Here is a 22,285-nt window from a genome sequence, read left to right as displayed (position 1 = left end):
GGGTACATATGGGCAACTCATATCTGCCCGAACCCATCGCAACTCATGGCTTTTCGAAATCATTCTGATTCGCAAACGCTATCCCAGTCTCACCTATAATTCGACATTGGGGCAAAACAGATTCATTTTTTGACCTCGCTACTTGAACTACGTAGTGACCTGACTTCCCGAGGTGGGATAGATAGGCAGTCCTTATAGGACTCGGTCACATTTTAGGAAAAAACACCATTTATCCGTTCGAACTATGTTTGACCTGATTCCTAACACAGCAGGATACTTAGGCACTCCTAGAGCTCGGTCATACCAATCGAAAATCCAAGAAACCCCTAGGAAACCTCAGGGAAATAGAATTCTGGAGTACGAGTAGCGATGCCAGAATCAGGCAATACCGATCCTAAACTGGGGCAGAATTTTTTAGGAGACCTCAAAAATTCCCTTCAAGACAATTGACAAGAAAAGACGATCAACGCAAATCGCACACTGGGATAGAATTTTTTAGAGGACCTTAAAAATTCCTTCTCAACAATTGGGCACAAGAGTCGGCCGATAAGAACCCTCAACTGGGGCAGAATTTTTGAGAGAGGGTCTCAAAAATTAAAATTCAAGGTTCGAGAGATCATCGATGCAACTTAGACTGGGGAAACTTGCTATCCAATCAAATCTCTCAGATGTCTAAAACGTTTCTAGCAAACATCTCCCCCTTTTCGTAAATCCAAACGAAATAGGGATACATCTTACGTGACATCCTGAAATAAGCTATTTTAGCCTCTAACATTCAAAACACTTCCTCAACGCGTAACGAGTTATGAAATGGCGATGCCATCAACATGACGTTGTCAAAAGTGCCCATCAAGACAAAGGAACGCCGCCAAGCATCAAGTCTCTCAATCAAACTGAAGACACGCGCGGCATGCTAGACGAATTGGAAATCGAGTTTTCAACAATGACCAGAGATATCAAACAAATCCTATCTGACAGCACAAGCTGAGTCTACGCCAAGTCATCAATGACTTTCCTTGACCACGAGCTGCGACAACTCGCTCCACATCAACAAGTATCGTAGAAACCATAAACCATGTCAAACACATGGTTCTTGGCATATCGATTTATTTTTACTCGCATGTGGGATTTGCTATTTGCCCGGAAGTGGGATATCTTCTATTTGTTATTTGTTCAAAAATAGGATACCTGCTATTTACTTGCCCGGAAGTGGGATATTTACTATTTACTTGCCCGGAAGTGGGATATATGCTATTTGGGATGTTATTGATTGTTGACCCGGAAGTGGGATTTTATTGCTTGTTTACCCGCAAAATAGGGTATTTACTATTACAAAGTCTTTTAAGATTATTTTTTACTAAAGTTGCTAGCAAAAGCGGCGACATAGCTAGTAACCATTTTCCTTAAGTGTAGGTTCGTACGAATGACAACTCGCGAAACTGGAGAGAAGTATTAGGGTGATTGTCGTCAGACTTGAAGGCATCAGGGGATAATCCTTCTCAATAGCTTGGGACTATATAAAGGACAAAGCACTACAAGGATGGCACAATATAGCCCAAAAAGGCCACAAAAGGACAAAACTCCACAAGGGCGGCGTAATCAAGCCAAAGAAGGCCAACCATAAAGGACAAAAATGGCATATCTGACCAAGAAGGCCACAAGACGAATGGACGAAAGAAAATGCATCCGACCCAGAGATGGATCGCACAAGGAAAGAATGAGAAGCATGCTCAACTAAGAGGCTCAGCAGATGAAGGAAAGGCGCATTGGATTGAAGGAAGTAGCTGACCAAAAGGGCCACAAGATAGATGAATGACAGAGACACCACTGACCAAAGGGTCACGAGATGGATAAATGACAAAGGCACAGTAGACCAAAAGGGTCACGAGGCGAAGGAATGACAAAGATATAGTCGACCAAAAGGGTCAGAACAAAAGACAAAGAGATAGATCAGGCCAAAAGGGTCACAATGAATGAGCGCAAAGACATATTCGACCAAAAGGGTCATGACAAAAAAAACAAAAAAAAAAGTCATATTCGACCACGAGGGTCACAACCCACACTACGGACGAAAGAAACATCATCCAGCCGCAAAGGCCATATCTGTCATCTTTTAATTCCTTTCAATTCTTCCATTCTTTAAATTCCTGTCATTCTTTTATTTAAAGTTGCCAAAAGGGCCTTTCATACAAACTGTCAAAAGGGTCATTCATTCAAACAGCCAAAAGGGTCATTCATACAAATAGCCAAGAGGGCCATTCATACAAACAGCCAAAAAGGCTATTTATTCAAATGTCACGTGGTATATATGCAATGCTGTCAATAGGTACAGAGCCACTAGAAGGAGTAGGCCGACTGAACCAGATTCAGACTCATGCAGAGCAATATGGAAATTTTCCCAGCAGCGAACCGGGGCACATTGCAGAAGAGAGGAACAAACTCTTCGGGCGAGAGTCGATAAACACCTTTCACCAACATCAAACTACACCCTTGTAAAAGGCATGTAGGTGTTTCTTTTCATGTCAAAAACCACCCTGTCGAGAAGGTAAGAGTTATTATCTTTGAGTTTCGCCCCCAATATCTACATTAGGGCATCATCAGTCTTTTTTTTTTCTAAATGTAGGTGACGACATATATAAAGTTTATGAAATTATGTCCATGCAAAGACTTAATTATGGTTGTGAAGCATGCCACACTCATAGCTTAGAAATTGCAAGCCTCTTTTCCGTACTCAGAAGTTTTTAGTCATCTATCTCAACCAAAGGTTACTTCCGCATAAGGATTACCCTTTTCTACCGGTCGAGTTGAACTACATACGGCCTGATTCCTGAGGGTAGGGATATATAGGCGACCCCAACATCAGAGCTCGACCGTAATCCAAACTCCCCCCAATCAAGTCCCAAGTTTGAGTCTGATAAATTTGACACCAGGGGGCAACTTTGAAAGTTTTCAAAAATTCGAGTCGAACTACAAGTGGCCTGAATTATCATATAGCCTAAGATATGTAGGAAACCGAGAGACCAAGGTCCGGCCATAATTTTCAAAATCACATGCGCTTTACGCTTAAAGAGATAAGTCGAGTTGGTCGGACAAAAATCGGGTTTGTCAAATTTCGTTGCTAGTCATCCCAGTACAACGAAGAGGCAGCTGTTGACACCGAATTTTTGCCCTCCAAAAACTTTATTTAATTAGTAGGACTTCTTGAATCACAAACGGAGTGAAATATGCACCTTTCAGAGTCAAAAGGATTTTACAAAATTGCTTCGGTGACCATTTATGATGGAAACAATTATTTAAGTAATTGGTTAAACTAAACAGTGATTAATTGAAAAATATTTTACTCTGTTAAATCAAGAAGTCTAATTAATTAAATAGATGATTAATGGCATCCCAATTTTCTAATTACAATTATTCTCAAATTGGTTATAATTGAAATGTTTTCAATAACTTTTGCATCCCAATTTGGTTAACATTAAAAAGATTTTGATTAATTCATAACCACTTGCAAAATTAACCATTTTTATTTGAACCAAATTTAGTCCCTTAATACCAACTCAATTCATCTAGCCCAATACCTAATAACCCTGCCCAATTACTTCATTAATCCCAAACCAACCCCTTCATCGTTCATTTTTTCAAAAAAACAACGAACCAAACGAACCCTAGCCATTCCCAAAAAAATCCAGTGATTTCCAACTATTTTTATCCATTTTTGGCTAAGTTTCAGAAGCTCTTGCTTTCCCCAGTCATTGCTTACACATTTTGGGCTAAATATTTATTGATCTAATTTTATTTTGGACGTTTTCAAGTTTTCAACGGTAATGTTTCTCTCTTTTTTGATTTTCAATTAATTTTTGCTTGACTTCTCTTGTAAGATTCGGATTTCAAGGGTTTCTATACGAATTTGAGTTAAGATTCTGATTCCAAGGCTATTTTCTAAAAGTCCCACATCGTTTAAAGTCCAAAATTGAGACTTTTGGTTCTCCTATAAATAGGACCCTCTCCCTTTCATTTTAAAAAAAGTTCTGAGATCAAAAAATTGGTTCTTACACCAATGGTGGGTTTTCATTACCTTCTAGAGTGAGAACACTTAGGAACCCGGCTAAGCCATTGAGTTTTGAGGAAGTTCTCGTTCATAGTTTAATTTTTGGAAGTCGTTTCCGCTCGTCGGAATACGATTCGGGTGAAATGTGGTTCATCAACTCCAGTCGCCTTCGTCGCTGCTCGACAAAAAGGTAACCTTAGTTTCCTTTCTCCTTTAATTTTACTCTTAACTTCTACTTAGTATGTTGTTAGAGTATGATTAGTATTTTAGCACTTGTGTGTGTTACTGTTTAAATTAGACTAGTTTGCAGTTATATAAGATGGAGACTATTTAGTGGGGTGATGAGGATTATTGTGTGTGCACTGGTTTGGTATAGCTGTTAGTAGAGCTTAGCTCTAGTTTTGATTAATGTGGCATGAATATTTAGTTGTGAGCTATAAGTTATTTAAGTTGAAATGCTCATTTTTACATGGTTCATAACTAGCAGTTAGTTGTGACAATTAGTTGAACTTATGGATTGATAGTTCTTATACTCTTAGTATTGTTGGTTAAGATGTTTTAGATCCCCTTTGGTTCAAATTGAAGGCAGCAGGTTGATTACAATACAAGTTTGTTTGTTGGTATTGCTGCTTAGGTGAAAGTTTACTTCTAGTTGTCCTAGATTCAAATCACAATATAAGTTAATCTTTGTTTAAACCTATATAAATATGAATGGGTTGTTGAACTCTGTAGCTAAAGCAAGGTTTATGTAGGCTTGAGATGTCCATATGAGTAATTTAGTTCTCCGTTGAATGCATTTCATGCTCAGTTTCGTTTAGATGTTTCAGAATGCATTCACACCGAGTGTTGAATCCCCAGAAATGGTCTTGATATGCTTACTGCTTAAGATTACTGAAATGAGAAATGTGGAAAGTGTTCTAATTTGGAATCCCATTCCCAGATCCCTTAAGTCTAAAAGCACATCTCCAGTTTCACTCATCTTTAAAGTGATTGATAGAAAATGGTTGCTGATCTTGATTTGCATGAAAGATCTATTCATCTTTTGAAAGTGTAATCTCAAATGGTTTGACTTACAACTTATTTTGGTTATCACATCAGTCTATTTAACTTGTCAAAGGTTTAGCAACTGCTATGTTTAATTGTTGATTATATTTGTATATGAGGTCTTTGAATGAATAGTATGAAAGATAGATGTCATTATCAAGTTAAGGGAAAGTTCGGAGCATACTACTCATTGGAGGAAATTCTTTGATAGGCTTCGAAAGTTCAACTTCAAGTTGAACCCTTCTAAATGTGCATTTGGGGTACCGGTCGAAAAGTTACTAGGGTTCATAGTTAGTCAAAGGGGCATAGAGCTATACCCAACAAAGATCAAAGCAATCCAAGAATTGCCTCCTCCCAAAACCAAGAAAGAAGTCATGAGTTTTCTAGGAAGATTAAATTACATTGGACGATTCATAGCTCAATCCACTATCATTGTGTAGCCCATACTCAAGCTTTTGAAGAAAGATGCTCCCACAAAATGGGCAGAGGAGTGTCAAGAGGCATTTGATACTATCAAGAGATACATGTCCAATCCACCAGTCTTTCTGCCACAAAGGCCCGGGAGCCCACTGTTGCTATACTTATCTGTTGCAGAAAATGCCTTCAGTTGAGTGTTAGGACAACACGATGAAGAAGGGAAAAAGGAACATGCCATTTACTACCTGAGCAAAAAGTTCACTACCTGTGAGGCAAGATATACGCTGGTGGAGAAAACCTGTTGTGCTTTAACTTGGGTGACCCAGCAATTGAGGCATTACTTGTCCTCGAACACCATTCACCTCACATCCAAGATGGATCCATTGAGGTACATATTCCGCCAGCCCATGCCCATCGAAAAATTGGCCAAATGGAAAATGTTGTTGAGTGAATTCGACATTGTATACATATCCCAAAAGGCCATCAAACGACAAGCCTTGGCCGACCTGCTAGCTGAAAGTCCTGTGGACGAAGATCTTGAACCTCTACGCACTCACTTTCCGGACGAAGGCGTATCGACCATAGAAGATGAAGCTATGGAACCATATGCAGGTTGGAGTTTGTTCTTAAATGGAGCAGTCAACTACAAGGGTTCCGGAATTGGAGCAGTTTTAATATCGGAAATTGGGCAACATTACCCAGTGGCTGCGAAGCTCAAATTCCGTTGTACCAACAACATAGCTGAATACGAGGCCTGCATTCTAGGTCTCAGGATGGCACTAGATATGGACATCAATGAATTGCTGGTCATTGGAGATTCCGACCTACTAATTCATCAAGTACAAGGCGAATGGGCCACTAAAAATGAAAAGATCTTGCCATACGTGAACTTGGCACAAAGACTGTGCAAGAAATTCAGAAAGATTGAGTTCCGACATACTCCGAGAGCTCAGAACGAGTTTGCCGACGCGCTGGCCACAATAGCGTCAATGATCCAATATCCTGAAAGCAGTCACATCAACCCACTACGGATAAGCTTGAAAGAAGAGCATGCCCATTGCTGCCACGTATAAGCAGAGCTGGATGGCAAGCCGTGGTACAGTGACATCAAAATATACTTGGAGAAACAGGAATACCCCGAAGGAGTCACGAGTGGACAAAAGAAGACCATCAGAAGAATGGCAAATGGTTTCTTCCCGAACAAAGAAGTGTTGTACAAACGAACGCCGGACTTGGGTCTGCTTCGATATGTAGATGTCAGCGAATCCACCAAACTTCTAGAAGAAGTACATACTGGGACATGTGGATCCCATATGAATGGATTTGTACTGGCCAAGAAGATTCTCCGAGCTGGATACTATTGGATGGCCTTGGAAAGTGATTGCTGCAAATATGTGCAAAGGTGCCATCAATGCCAAATCCACTGCGATCTAATCAAGGTTCCACCGAGTGAGCTTGATGCTATAAGCTCACCAGGGCCTTTCGTTGCCTATCGAACCCGCAGCCTCAAACGGGCATCGATTCATTTTAGTCGCCATCGACTACTTCACCAACTGGGTGGAAGCAACCTCACATAAGCCAGTGACAAAGAAAGTGGTAGCCGATTTGGTGCGAAACAGTATCATACGCCGATTCGGCATACCCCAGTCCATCATAACAGATAATGGGGCCAACCTGAACAACAATCTGATGAAAGATATCTGTGAGCAATTCAAGATCACTCACCGGAACTCGACAGCCTACCGGCCACAAATGAACGGAGCCGTAGAAGCAGCCAACAAGAATACCAAGAAGATATTAAGGAAAATGACAGACAATTACAAAGGTTGGCACGAGCCATTGTCTTATGCTTTACTGGGATACCGTACTACAGCTAGAACTTCAACAGGAGCAACTCCATACCTGCTAGTCTATGCTACTGAAGCGGTTATACCTGCAGAGGTCGAGATACCTTCCTTAAGGATGATCCGAGAAGCAGAATTGGACAATGCTGAATGGGTCCAAGCTCGGTATGAGCAATTGGCTTTAATTGACGAGAAAAGGATGGTTGTCGTATGCCACGATCAATTATACCGACAAAGGATGGCAAGAGCTTTCAACAAACGAGTTAAGACTCGACTTTTTCAAATTGGGCAGATAGTGCTCAAAAGGATTTTCCCATATAAAGTTGAATACAAAGGGAAATTCGATCCCAACTGGCAAGGTCCTTACGTGGTTCGCAAAGTACTCTCTGGAAGAGCGGTGGTACTGAGAGAAATGGACGGACAAGAGTGGCCAAAGCCAATCACATCAGACGCAATCAAGCGCTACTATGCATGAAGACAAGTTGTTCAGTCTGTAATAGTACTTTTTCTTATATTAGCTATTTCCTTTTGCTTGTGACCGTTTCGTAGTAAATAGGAGAAACAGAACAACTTGTGTAATATGAACTACGCAATGACCTGACTTCCCCACAGTGGGATACATACGTAGTCCATCTGGGACCCAGTCGCATTATTAGTGAAAGCCAAAAACTCATTTACTTTTATTTCGAGCTACATTCGACCTGATTCCTACTGCGACAGGATACATAGGCGCTTTTTGAGCTCGGTCGCACCAACAGAAAAACTCAAGGAACCCCTAGGAAGCCTCAAAGATAGGACTTCATAAAGGTCGCAAGGACTGCCACATGCCCAATTGGGGCAGAATTTTTGAGAAGATCTCAAAAATTCGCGTCATCAATCCACTACAACGAGTCAGCTAACCCAGAGTTTCAAACTGGGGCAGAAATTTTGAGAAGATTCCAAAATTTTTCACTTATTCAATGCTGTAAATGGGGGTAGAAATTTTCCCGCAACTCAGAAGATTCGGCACGAGAGTTCGTCGATCAAGATTTTTTAAATGGGGTAGAATTTTTTAGAGGTCTCAAAAATTCCGCACAAGGAAGCAAAGAGTCCCAGTTACCGAAGAAGGGATCACCCTCATTCAAAAGACACATGTCATGATAATTAACCTTACATTTTTATAAAAACGGTGCATTTATTTTCCTATAAATAACAATACATGTGTTTAATTTTTACAAAAATGATTTTTATGCATAATAAAACTAAAATTCATCTTTAACTACCGGAGCCGAAGGGGTTTCGAGTCCAGAAAAATCGAAGATGTGACAGCGCCAGCAACACAGATCAACTTTGAATAGGAAAAAACTAACCTATTTTTGTTGCAGGTCTCCAGGACGTCGGGAGGATGACACTTTTTTTTTAACTTTGTTTCATATGCAGGAAATGGTTCGCCAAAAGGACATAACCGCTGCGGAAATTAGGTTTCAAGATGAATATTTAGCCACAAGGGCTATAAGGGCATAAATGCCACAAGGGTAAATATCCATCCACGAGAGCTATGACAGAATTTGAATGCCACAAGGGCAAATATCTAGCCACGAGGTCTATAAAGATTTGAACGCCACAAGGGATACAAAAGGACAAAAAATGCCATGAGGGCAAACACCTTCCCATGAGGGCTCACGAAGGACAAAAGGCCGTAAACGACAAATTTTACGGCCGATGGGGTCGTAGTAAAACAACACGGCATACCTGACCACGAGGGTCACAGCCGGCATAAAGGACGAAAGAAAGACGATTCAGCTGAAGGGGCCATATCTGTCATTCACATCACCTTTTCTGTTGCCACGTGGGCCATTACATATTCACTTTTTCTGTTGCAATGAGGGCCATCACTTTTTCTTGTTGGCCATATGGGCCATTGCACGTCTATTTTCCTGCTGCCAAGAGGGCCATCACTTCTTCTTATTTTCCATGAGGGCCATTGCATATCTATTTTCCAGCTGCCAAAAGGGCCATCACTTCTTTTTATTTGCCATGAGGGCCATTACATGTCTATTTTCCTGTTGCCGAGAGGGCCATCACTTCTTCTTATTTTCCATGTGCGCCATTGCATATCTATTTTCCTGCTGCCAAGAGGGCCATCACTTTTTCTTATTTGCCATGAGGGCCATTGCATATCTATTTTCCTGGTGCCAAGAGGGCCATTTCATATCTATTTTCCTGCATGCTAAGAGGGTTATTCATTCATACAAACACTGCCGTAAGGGCCATATTCATACAAACATGTTGAGAGGTTCATATTCATACAAACACTGCCGTGAGGGCCATTTCATACAAACATGTCGGGAGGCCCATTCATACAACCACTGTCGTAAGGGGAATATTCAGACAAACATGCCGAGAGGGCCATAATCATACAAACATCTATCGTGAGGGCTATTCATACAATCATGCTAAGAGGGTCATTCATACAAACATGCCAAAAGGGCCATTCATACGAACTGCCGAGAGGGCCATTCATACAAGCATACAGATATAATCAAGATAGTAAAGTGATGTAAATCCGGTCAGGTGGGCGCAGTATTCGCTCCAAGAGGTAAAACGATGTAAATCCGGTCAGATGGTTGCAGTATTTATCATCAAAATCAACCAACGTTACTCAGCAGGTGGAAGCAGATTTGCAGCCTCCAGACGAAGCAAGCTGATCAAATCAAATCAAATCCAAATAAATGCGGAGAAAACGTTAAACTTTTTCTTACACAACTGGTCGAGATAGAGTGCCCATGAGAGTCAAGCTCTCCAGCCAGGACTTGGAAGATTGATCCTCCCCGCTCAGCCACACAAGAACAATTATTTGCTTAGGTGCTTACTTGTTTTTCCTTTATTTCGCAACCGGTCGGACACACACCGATACACACAAAGGCATTCCCGCATAAGGGATATCTTTTTCCTCCGGTCGAGTCAAACTAAAAGTGACTTGATTCCCAAAAAATAGGGATATATAGGCGGACTCAATACCAGAGGGTCAGTCACGCTCCTCCCAATCACACCGGATTTTCCAGTTGGATAACCGAGAGATCCGAGAATTTGTTTAAATTTGCATCCAGAAGTCATAATCGGGTCGAACTATAAGTAGCCTGAATTCTCATAAAACCTAAGATATGTAGGAAACCCAGAAACCAGGGTCCAGCCATAAACTTGAAAATTTGCATAAAAATGTGCGGCGGAACGAGCCAAGTCAGTCAAAAATCAGGATTAGTCAATTTCGTTGCTCAGGGACGGCCTCGCCATCCCCGAACACCAAAGGGGCAGTTGTTGACACCTAATTTTTGACCTCTCATAATTTATTTTAATCACCCAGAGTCCTTGGATATCAAATAGAGTGAAGTATGTATTTTTAGAAGTCAAAATGATTTTATAAAATTATTTAGATAATATTTTACCATTCTTATTTGGTAAAATAATTCCTATGATATTATAAATTATTTAGAAATTAATTTACATATTTATTGTGATAATTCTGACATTTGCTAAATTAACCAATAGAAAAGCAATTTATAGCAATTATTTATTTAATTGTCCAAATTGTTAAACTGGCAATTAGAAAGTATTTTACTCTGTTTAATTCAAGAAATCTGATTAATTAAATGGATTAATCATTTTACCCCTCAATTCTTGATTTTTTGCATGCTCAATTTATTAGAATTTTATCATAATTAATCGAGTCTTTAATTGTGATTAATTCTGTAAATTGTTCACTAAATGGCTACAATTGAAAAAGTCAATTGATAGTTCAATTATGACCCAATTGGAAATCAATTCCCATAATTGAGGTCATTATTGCAAATTTGTCTTTCTAGTTGATCAATTAAGGTCATTTATGCGAATTTGTTACTTTAAATTGTCTAATTGGACCAAAAGGCCATGATTGAAATAGCCTGGTTAAATTAAGTCAGTTAAGGGACAACATTTGCGAAAGATAACCTTTAATTGTTTAATTAGTCTTATGTAATTATGCTTAATAGTCTAAATCTATTAGCCTGTTCTTAATTTTGGTTATTTATTAAAACAATGTCAAAATCCTGCATATATACATGTATATCATATATATACACCTATATACCTCAAGTCCATGGCCTCTCTTCTTTTACACTAATGGACCGAGTCCAGTCCATTAGATGGGCCTACCCTGTCACGACCCAACCGGAAGGCCATGACGGATACCTGGAGCTAACCTACCGAGCACCTCTGAACATACATCTCATAATCACTTCTAGGTGGACCACAAATATAGCTCATGAATATCATAATCTGTAAGGGCATGTATCATTAGATAATGGCACATCTATATAATCATCAATAACAATGCCCATATACGCAAGCCGATAAGGCTACCAAAAATGATATGCAACAATATGAACCGATAAGGTTATGGGACATCTAGCTATATACATCTGTCTACGAGCCTCTACATGGAGTGTGTAATACCATATAGACGGGACAGGACCCCGCCATGCCCAAGTATGTACACAAAAGAATAGTACCAACTAAACTACAGCTCCGGATCAATGGAGCACTTATATGCAATCGCTGGTGACGCAGCCTAGGGGTCGGCTCTGTCTACCTGCGGGCATGAACGCAGCGTCCACAAACAAAAAAGATATCAGTACGAATAATGTACTGAGTATATAAGGCATGAATAGCAATGTGATAAAAGCATGAAGATAACATAAGATAACGAGATCAATTTATACCTCATAATACCTCTTAAGACGACTGTCGTGCATACTTAACCTTTCTCTAAAGGAAATATTTCATACATATACATATAATGATACCATACTCGGCCATATAGGCTCAGTGTCGCCCATACCCGGCCATAATAAAACTCGGTGTTGTCCGTACCCAACTGCAGTGGTGTGCATAATAGATATCATACCCGGCCATATAAGCTCGGTGTCATAAAATAGCTATATATACATATATGGCATACACGTGCATCCAAAGAAAGCATTACAACTCTACCGGAGTGACATAAGGTTGGTAAAACCTCCGATTTCTATTATGGAATCACCAACATCATTATGAAGAACTTTTATCAACAATACCATAAGAACCTTGAAAGTCATGAGCTTCTAGAATTTTTAGGAATTGAGATATTATAGATATCGTATGAAAGTTTACAGCAAAGAATCATGCCTTAAGAAATAAAGGGTTAGCCTTAACATACCTTTACGTCTTCTTAGTTACTTAACGTTCTCCTCCCAAGCCCGCAAATCTACATTCAAGAGGATTTATACTAAGGTTAAGTCTTAAAAACACTCTTAAGTTCAAACTAGAGTAATTTGTGAGCTAGCGAAAATTGGGCAGCATTTTCCCTATTTCATCTACTTCTACCAAATTCCAAAACAACTCCTAATCTACAATAACATCATCAACAATACCATAATTAAGAGACTTCATTCAAGTTATGCTCTATTCAATCCCAAAACTTCTTTTCATAATCAACTTGTAACAACAATTTCAACATAACTCCATATACACTTGTATACAATACTTTCTCATCATCATTATTACCACTCATAACAAGATTATACTCATAACATGCCAAAAATTATACCTCAAGTTAATTTATAGCTCAAAATATTATCAAATTCATAATTGAACTCTCTTTCCATTTTCCTCCTTCAACCAAATTGTATAACAATCAAACAACCTCAATAACATGCAATTGATTTGAAAACTTACCTTAACCACACAAGAGCAAGCTTTGGATCAAGTTATTTCACTAGGATAAAACCTCCAACTTCAACACCAAAGAGATACTTGAACTTTACTAACTCTAGTGAGCTTTCTAGCACTAGAATCCCTTGATCCTCTTGGGTTTGGCCTTGATTAGCATATGAACTTGAGCAGAGGGTTTTGGAGAGTATTTGGACAAATTTTGAGGTGGAAATGGTGAAAAATGAACCTTGGATAAAATTTATAACATCAAAAAGTCGGCCACCGACTTACTTTTTTGCGGCCACTTTGACAGACCGCAGAAAATTTGACGCTCCGTCAAATGGACCACCAAAAATGTGCTCACCGGAATTGCTTTATGGTGGGAGAAATTTCTTTTGACGGGCCGCAGAAAGTTTTGCGGTCAGTCAAACTGAACCGTCAAATTTCTCTACCCGAGCTGTCTGTCTTAAAATACCCATAACTTTCTACTCTGATGTCACATTGACGAACAGTTTGTTGTGTTGGAAACTAGACTCAAAGAACTTCAATTTGGTTAGATAATACACAACTAAACTCCTCATATTCTAGGAGATATGCCTCTCTAAAATTGGACCAAAAATCCTGTCCAAAATTCTTCCAAGTTTTCCCAAAGTTCCGACAAACTTAATTTTCTTAATTCGCTTGTTCTCAAATCCTTCCATAACTTATTACATGAACTTAAACCCTCATAACTATAAAATGGGCACATATAATCTCATATATCCTAGAAGATAACTCCGGTTTCCACAATTAGTACAACATACACCTAACGAATCTCATCGTACAAAACTAAAAGGTGTAACACGCCCAGCCCAACTCAGTACATAACAGAGGGTGATACCCCTCTTTCTTCCATTTCACAAAACCAAACACACCCTGAACGTTACCCCTTCCCTTTCCCCTTAACCCTAGCACTGCTACCTCACCTTCATTTTCTCTCTCCTCGTCATCATCCCCAAATGTGGTAATTTCTCAAACGTACGTTACTTTTCAATGCTTTTCAAGGCCGAGAAGGGAAAACAATTAATGTTTCCACCTTCTCTCACCAAATGCCACCCCAAACACGGAATTAAAACTGTTTTTTCCATTATTTTCTTTTACTTTCTGAATTCAAACGGTCAAAACTCTGTAGAATTTTAATGGATTTCGTTTGCACTCGTTTGAATTTAAGGAATTTGATTGGTTCTTGATGACCTTGTGGACCGATCACTTTGGGTCGGATCTAGCCTTTGATTGCTGTGGGATATGCCAATTCTTAGAAATTGGAGGTTTTCCCACATCGAAATCAAATTAGGGTTTGGGGGTTTGGGTATTTCTCGATAAAGGACCCCGTATCTTGCATTTACAGAGACGGAAGACATTGCATATTCAAAACTCAAAATACTTAAGTTTTTGAGGCATTTTGCTTTCAAAGATTTTAATCGTTTGAGTTTTAAGTTAAAAATTTTAAAGTTATTTTCTGTTCTTGTGTGGGTTCTATATGATTCTGAGCATTTGGGTGGAGCACTGAAGTCTCCAAGTTCAAATCTCTTCACGGCTGCACATAAGAAAGGTAATTCCCCCTTCTCTCTATATTTTCTGCATTGTTTCCTTTTTTATTTAGTTTGTTATGTGTTATTTTAGTTTATTGTTTGTGTTTCTGTGTTAGTTCAGTTAATTAAATGATGTTTTCTGTCTTAGTTTGTTTAATAGTTAAACCTGCTTTGTATGTTAAGTTATAACTAGGCTTATTGGTTCCCATATATTGCCTTAGATTAGTTTTGTTGTTAGTTAAATATATCTTATGTGTTATTACGGCTCAATCTATTCTAGTTAAGCATAACTTTGCTGTTAATCTAACCTGTTTAGTCAAGCATGCCCTTAGGTGTATTTTGGTTAGTTTATCTATATCAAATACATATTGTGTGTTAGCTGATCATGCTTATATGCTGTCATGTTAAGAGCTAGTTAAATGCTTACTTTATAATGAAACTTAGATGTTGTTGGCTTTGAACTTGGTTGCAAGATAACCATAAGCAGAAAAGACTAATTAAAACTTCTGCTTGATCCTGTCCCAAGTTGTGAAGTCTATGACATGAACCCTGTTAGTTGATATTGTACTCTGAGTCCTAGAATGTATTCAGAGGGGTTATGGCATAGGTAAACCTTTTTGGTGATTTGTGAAGTTTATGATGGTTGTCTAGGGTCTTATACTGATAATACTGTTAGCAGCGTGCCCTGTGATCATTTTCATGAAAAACTTGAGACTGTTTGTGCCCTTAAGGACATTGTGTATTGAAGGGATATAGCATGATACACTTTTCTTGACTTATGTGAAAGAATCTGATGTATATGGTTCCCCTGCTCATGATGAGAACACTTTGTATGCTGGCTTATTCTGGACTTTAATGGGCAAAAATCTAGTTTAGGATGTTTAGCCTTAAACTGATGAACATGGTGATGAGATTTGCTTGTATATTCTATATATTCATGTGTTGAAATGGTCATATTCTGCTTATTTAATTCGAACTATGTATATCTTGAAATTTGTTTAGTAAGTTACCCTCTCCCCTGGACCTGTTTGACCCTATTTGACTGATAACTGTGAAACATGCACAACCTTAGTATAATTTCCTTAAAATTTGCCTTTGTCTTTGCCTAATTGATTGTGTGTGGTATATTGAGTGAATATGCTTGTGTATACAAGTTATATTCAATGTCATATACACTCCAGTGTATATGAGTTGATATACCTGATGTATACATAATGCATCATTCCTTATTGTGGGCTGCTGTTACATTAGTTCTTGTTACATGTTGGCCTTTCTTCCTTCTTTTCCCTGTTGGGCCTCTATTTAAATGTGCTTCGGTCCATTCTGCCTGCTTTTTGCATTCATTTGGGCTTTAAACTTGCTGGCCTTGTGTGTTTATTCAAGACATCTTTAAAATTATCAAACTTCATGCTATTAAGTATCTAGATTAGTTGCTAATCTTTATCTTTTTTTTGGTGATTATGTGATTCTTCTCGGGCCACTCTAGCCACACCTTGCATAAACCTGTTGGGCCTGAGGCCTAACTACCCTCATTTGATCTAGTCCGATTGAGAGAAAGGTAAGGGACTCTAATATATTGAAGGCTCAACCATGGGCAAAAATGGTAAAGGCCCAGCTATTGGTGAAAATAGCTTACTGGTGGGCTTAGGTAGGCCCACCAGCCTAAACTTTCCTTTTATATTCATTATTTGTGCAAAAAATGTATTTATAAAACTCTTATGAATTATTGGAACCCTATGAATGTAGAACTTAGGAAATAACTTAATAATTTAGGGAAGCCACTAAAATTGATTTCAAACTCGGGCATATAACTGTTTTTCTTGCATAAACTGGAAGCTTAACAAGCAATTTTGAGTGGAAAACTATTTTGAGATTTTGGTTAAATATGAAGAAAGAAAGAAGGAAAAGGAGGATTTGGCTTAAGTTAAATTGGTTCAAAGTTGAAACAAGGAAAACGTTTCTTCCAAACACTAAGTAATAGACTTTGGGCCTCAAGCCCGTGATTTGTGATAAACTGCAATGTATTGTTTACCCGTGAACAAAAAATGATTTTTTGAGATACGTTGGCCTTTAAAAAGTTTTGTACACTAAATGGACAAATTCTGGATTTGGGTTAATTTGAACAGCCCCTAAAAAAATTGGATTTGGACTTACTGAAATTCTGGGTAAGAAAATTATTTGGGCCAGGAAGCCCAGAACCAATTTGGACTCCGATAATTTTTTTTGGAAAATTGTATTGGGCTCAGAAGCCCACGATGCATTTTAGACTGAAATGGCAAGGGGAAAATGTTTGTTGGACCAAGTATGAGGACAAGATGGATTTGGACTTGGGATATTATTGACATATGAGCTTTAAAATAATAAAATTGGAATCACACAAAATACTTGTATTTTCCTTATATATGTATGAAACAGAGATATACTCCATATTTTGTATATACGTATAATAAAACCCGTAAGAACTAAACTCATTTTAGTAGGACTAGAATAGTAGTGACTCTACTCGGGATAAATCCCGGGTGTGTCCTAGTCCGACAACAAAGTGAGTTGAACACTTGCACAGATTTTTAAACCCAAAAAACCCTTTTCTTAGGGGATTTTTTGCCAAACATTTTCTTGAGTTTATGATAGAAATGAATGACATTTTTGCAGACAGACTAAACACTTTTAAGCAGATAATATATTAATCACACATTGAAGCCCGTAGATCAACCGTATTCTACGGATCTTTAATACTAGGGTGCGTAAAACCTTCCCTAGGGGATCACCAGAACCCTTACCTCGAACTTTGGTCCAATAAGATTTTTTCTCTTGCTTGAAAAACTCTTTGAAAACCCGATTTTCCTAATTTCCCTTAATAAATTAGGTGGCGACTCTAAAAATACTAAAATCCAATAAGAGCACCAACAACCTCGTAGTAGCTTTTATGCACCCGTGTAAAAGTGAATCATAACAGTAATATTGTTTACCATTTCTTTTTCATACGTTTTTCGACCTACAGAACCCAAGTTATGCTAGAGAAATCGTTTTTAGCATTCAGAATTGACACGTGACAAAGGGAGTCACAAAAGGAAGGAGATTTGATATGAATTTGTTGTCGTCATATTATCCTCAGAGAATTAAGGTGATATCTTCCTATAATGTCTAACAAAAACTATATCTTCACAGACCGTTTTGGTACAAAAAAAACCAGGTCTTAAGTTGTATGTATCAAGACATGTTATTGTTGTATTTCCTTCATCTCCTCCAACAGAGAATATTGTCATGGTTCAAAATCTTAAAGCATCTCCACTGTTCAAATGCCTTAATTAACTTCAATGATTGCCTTGGGAAGTCCTGCAAATCAATCACTGGCACTAAATTTTTAGTCTCTGTTTTGTTTTGGTCATATAAAGTTGATGGGGAGGTATCTTCGTTGTCTCTCTATCTCCAGCTCATGTTTATAAGAAAGAACTCACCTGCTTTAACTGCATCATGCAACTCCAGATAGAAACAAGTTAATTCCTTTGTTTTGTAAAAGAAACCTAAAGGCTAAAGGTAACAAATAACTGCAAAAGCAATCTCAAATCTACATTAGTACTTTTCTCTCTCCTTATTTGGAATGGAATGGGACTATATAGAGCCAAAATGAATATATATGATTCATATAACCGAACTCAACTAGTCTTATGTACAGAAGTATAGTTGTTGGTGAGGTTTGTGTTATTTCTACTTTAAGAGAAAAATCTGGAGATTAGCACTATACAACTGTGTCCTTCAATATGCCGTTATGTATCTTTTAGATAGTGTAGAAGCGTAGAAGGGTGAATTTGCATAAGTAGATACGTTGCAGTCAAGAACTTATTTTACTTAGTATTATGCAAACTAGTTTCACACTTGAGATATTGGTCCTTACTCACTTTAACAAATTTGTTTTTTCAGAACCTTGCAATTGGTTTCAAATGTAAGTTACATCTTTCTTGTTTATATTTGCTTATGAAACATATGCTACCAATTTCTACATATGAAAGATAATGTGCATTGGAAGGTACATTAAAGCAGGAAACTCACGAGCTCCTTTACAATATTTTCATAGAATTATAACAGAGCTTGACCCAAATCATAACAGAGCAAAAGCTAAAAATTAACAATTAAAACTGAATCAGTAAAAAAATCCAAAAATTACCCTAAAATTTTAACAAAAAAACAACAAAAAGGATAAAAAAAATTGATATTAAAAGCATGAATTTGCTCTTGCATTCATGCAGAAGTGATGAGAAAGGAAGAAGTGAAGAAAGGGATTTTCTTTCCGAAATCGTTCCTTTCCCTAAATTCTATCAAAATTTTGTACAAACAGAAACCCACAAAGGAACCCATTGAAGATTGAACAAAAATTTGACTTGAAAACCCTAGGTAGCAGAGATTTGTTACCAAATAAACAAGCATTCACAACTAATTACATATGAGCAACTAAAATTTCCAAATAAACAAGCATTCACAACCAATCACATATGAACTTAACGGGATAAAAGAATAAAGAAAGAGTTGGACCTCAATGGAGCAAAATTTCTTCTGATTCACATGAAACCTAAGCAATAATCATGGAATTCTAATCGGACTTACCCGCTGACTTTGAGCAGGAATTGAGGAGCAGTCACGTTTGGTTGCTTACCTTTTTCGTCTCTGCTGGTGGACAAAATTTTGGAAGAGGAATTTTGGGAGCAGTCAAGTTTGGTTTTGGGTAGGTTAATTTTGTTAAAAGGGAAAAACCAAAAAAGATAAAAGTGTTATAAAACAATAAAACTAGAGCAAGAATATTTGTAGAGAAAGAGAGAAGAGAGGAGAATTCTTTTATTTCTCTTGAGGGATGATTTTACAATGAAGGAGAACCTCTATATTTATAAGGGAAAACTGATTTGATCCCAAAGTCACTAACCCTAATTTTTCTCCTAAAGATAGACATCCATAATAATAAATAATATTTATAACACTCCCCCTTGGATGTCTATTTGATAAATAATGTGCCTCATTAAAACCTTACTAGAAAAAACCCAGTGGGAAAAATTCTAGTGAAGGGAAAAGAATACACATTTCTAATAATACGCATTTTGGCTGCCTCATTAAAAACTTTACCAGGAAAACTCAATTGGGACAAAACTTCCGTTAAGGGAAAAAGAGTACAGCGCGTATCAACTCCCTTCCCTTTGATGAGAACATCAATCAAAACTTGAATCTTCGTGTTCCAATCTTGTGCACCATCTTCTCAAAAGTTGCAGTTGGTAGAGATTGGTGAACAAATCAACCATATTATCACTTGAACCAATCTGTTGCACGTTGATATCACTATTCTTTTGGAGATTGTGTGTGAAGAACAACTTTGGTGAAACATGTCTTGTCCTTTTATGAATCCTCTTTTTAGTTGGGCTATGTATGTTGCTGCATCTTCAGCCTTTGGATAGAGTTGCATCAACATATAATATTGTTGAAATCACTCCAAATGCATTCCTGACTTGCTTTATAAATGGATGTTATATTTATATGATTTGACTGTCATGTAGAACAACATCCTGTAATCTCTCATAGTCATAGCAAAATATATAAATGCATCAATTGCATAAAGATATGCACTTCAGGATCAAAGAATTTTACAAGTTTCTTATTTCAACTTCTTTCAGTAGATAATCTATTGCTTGTGTAAACTCTTCAAGAGTTCAAATAATATTCAAGTATTCAATTTAAACTCATAAAGACATAAGGATATTAGAGTCATGTGTACCCTTAGTCAATGAATACTCGCATTCACCTTGCTTGATTTAATCCACATATGAATTATGAACAGATTTTTAGAACCTGTATATGCTTCAGGAATTTAAAATTCTTCAAGAATTTTAATATAAATTTTGTCAAGTGACAATATCCATTAGTATTTAAATGGTGACATTTTTTGTTGTCTGGACTGCAGGTACAATAAGCTTAAAGCTTACCAAACTGCGTCGTTTCACTTGGTAATAATGTCTATGTTAGCATGCTTATAGACATAGAATTCAAATCCTCACAATATTATCATTAAGTATTGGTTCTCAATGTCATGACATAACTTATTGAGATCTCATCACTTTCATTATTTTTAGGTACCTAAACCTCTCACGAGATTTCATGAAGTGTTATGTCGTAGGCTCTTCAAGAGCACACTGCCTCCTCATTATGACCGTTTTGATCATTTGCTTCTCTCCATTTCAAGGATTAATTCCATTTGGAACCGATTGATCTCCCATGCTTCATGTATGTTGTAGACATTGTCCTTCAGGGACATTGATTTTAATAGGAGCATTTTGTAGTTGAAATATGAAATTAGTTTTGGATCAGCAAATGCTTCTAGCATTTGACTTGAATTATCTTTGAATGAGGATCATACTAATGTAGTTCACAACATATTTCATAGTTGCTTATTTTCTCCCCCTTATGTTAGAAAAACTAACATATATCTCATCTTCTTTGGAGGAATCCCTCATGGTAGATTAATTAATCATATACCACACACAAAAAATCCTTAGATGGAAATATTTGGTTCCTAACCCTGAACCAATTGTGAGGGAGAATTTATCATAATTTATTGGTCTGAAGCATACAAGTGATGTTGTATGCAAAATATCATATCTCAGACCAACACATGAAGCTTTGTTCTCATAAGCAACGATTTAGCTATTTATTGGAGGCATTTAACGTCAAACTAGCTTGGATATAAATAAGCATTATCAAGATGGATTGTCTTGATTACATAATCTAGAAATTGTGTTCTTAACTCAATTATTAAGTAATTTTGTAAATGTCAAACTGCAGGTTGATGATAAACACACATGTGACCATCTCATTGATGCATCTATTTAAGATATCACATAACATGTGAACAGGCCCATATTCACCTTTTATATTTTTCCAGAATTTAGGGAATTCAATCCCAATATTAATTAGCTGATATAATCAACTTATCATGAGAACAAGCAACACAAACAAATTCTTGAAGAATCTTCTAGTTCTTCACTATATGTCAAATACTCAATCTGCATATCATATTTGGGTCGGGATGGCCAAATTGCTCATACCAACTGATAAAATTATTGAAGTTTACCATGCCATGTGCTATTGTTTTAGTAAACTTCTGATTTACTATGACATAAATTTCATATCAATATAAACGTCTGGTTTATTGTGACATGTGATTCATCAAGCATATATTTGTAGTAAAATTTGGAGAATAAGGCAGGTAACCTGTAACATACATATTTCTTACCCACTATGATTTTTGAAGATATTTAATCCTCCAATCATTTACAACTTCAATATGATAGCCATTTACTTTAGTAAACTTCGGGTTTACTACAACTTGTGTTTTGATCATAACAATTTCGTATATTACAATCTATAACGAATTACATAATAGTATATAAGCTCTTCAGAAGCCTTTAATTGATTTTCCATAATCACATATTATTTGAACACTACTAGTGCCATGATCTTCTAGATAAATAGTTAGCTTTTCTGGAGCCCTTAATTGATTTTGTACTAATATTATTTAGATATTGCTGGTATCATAAAAGAAGTTTTAGTTACACTGCTGGTGTCATGAAATAAACAATAACTAAATGGACATTTAAAGAAAATATACCATTTATAAATGA

General features: G+C 37.3%; 1 protein-coding gene across 1 annotated transcript; it reads left to right on the top strand.

Annotated features, from left to right (window-relative positions):
- The first annotated feature begins 7,312 nt into the window (after positions 1-7,312).
- On the top strand, positions 7,313-7,825 carry LOC132607903 (uncharacterized). Its single transcript, XM_060321982.1, has one exon. It carries the CDS (start codon positions 7,313-7,315, stop codon positions 7,823-7,825), a length of 513 nt encoding a protein of 170 aa, XP_060177965.1.
- The last annotated feature ends 14,460 nt before the right edge of the window (positions 7,826-22,285 follow it).

The sequence above is a fragment of the Lycium barbarum genome, chromosome 8 (genome assembly GCF_019175385.1).
Source record: "Lycium barbarum isolate Lr01 chromosome 8, ASM1917538v2, whole genome shotgun sequence".
Lineage (NCBI taxonomy): Eukaryota > Viridiplantae > Streptophyta > Magnoliopsida > Solanales > Solanaceae > Lycium > Lycium barbarum.
This window is presented reverse-complemented; position numbering and strand designations above follow the sequence as displayed.

Bases quoted from the DNA above. Each gene is read 5' to 3' on its own strand.
- LOC132607903 (XM_060321982.1), top strand. From the start codon at position 7,313: ATGACAGACAATTACAAAGGTTGGCACGAGCCATTGTCTTATGCTTTA.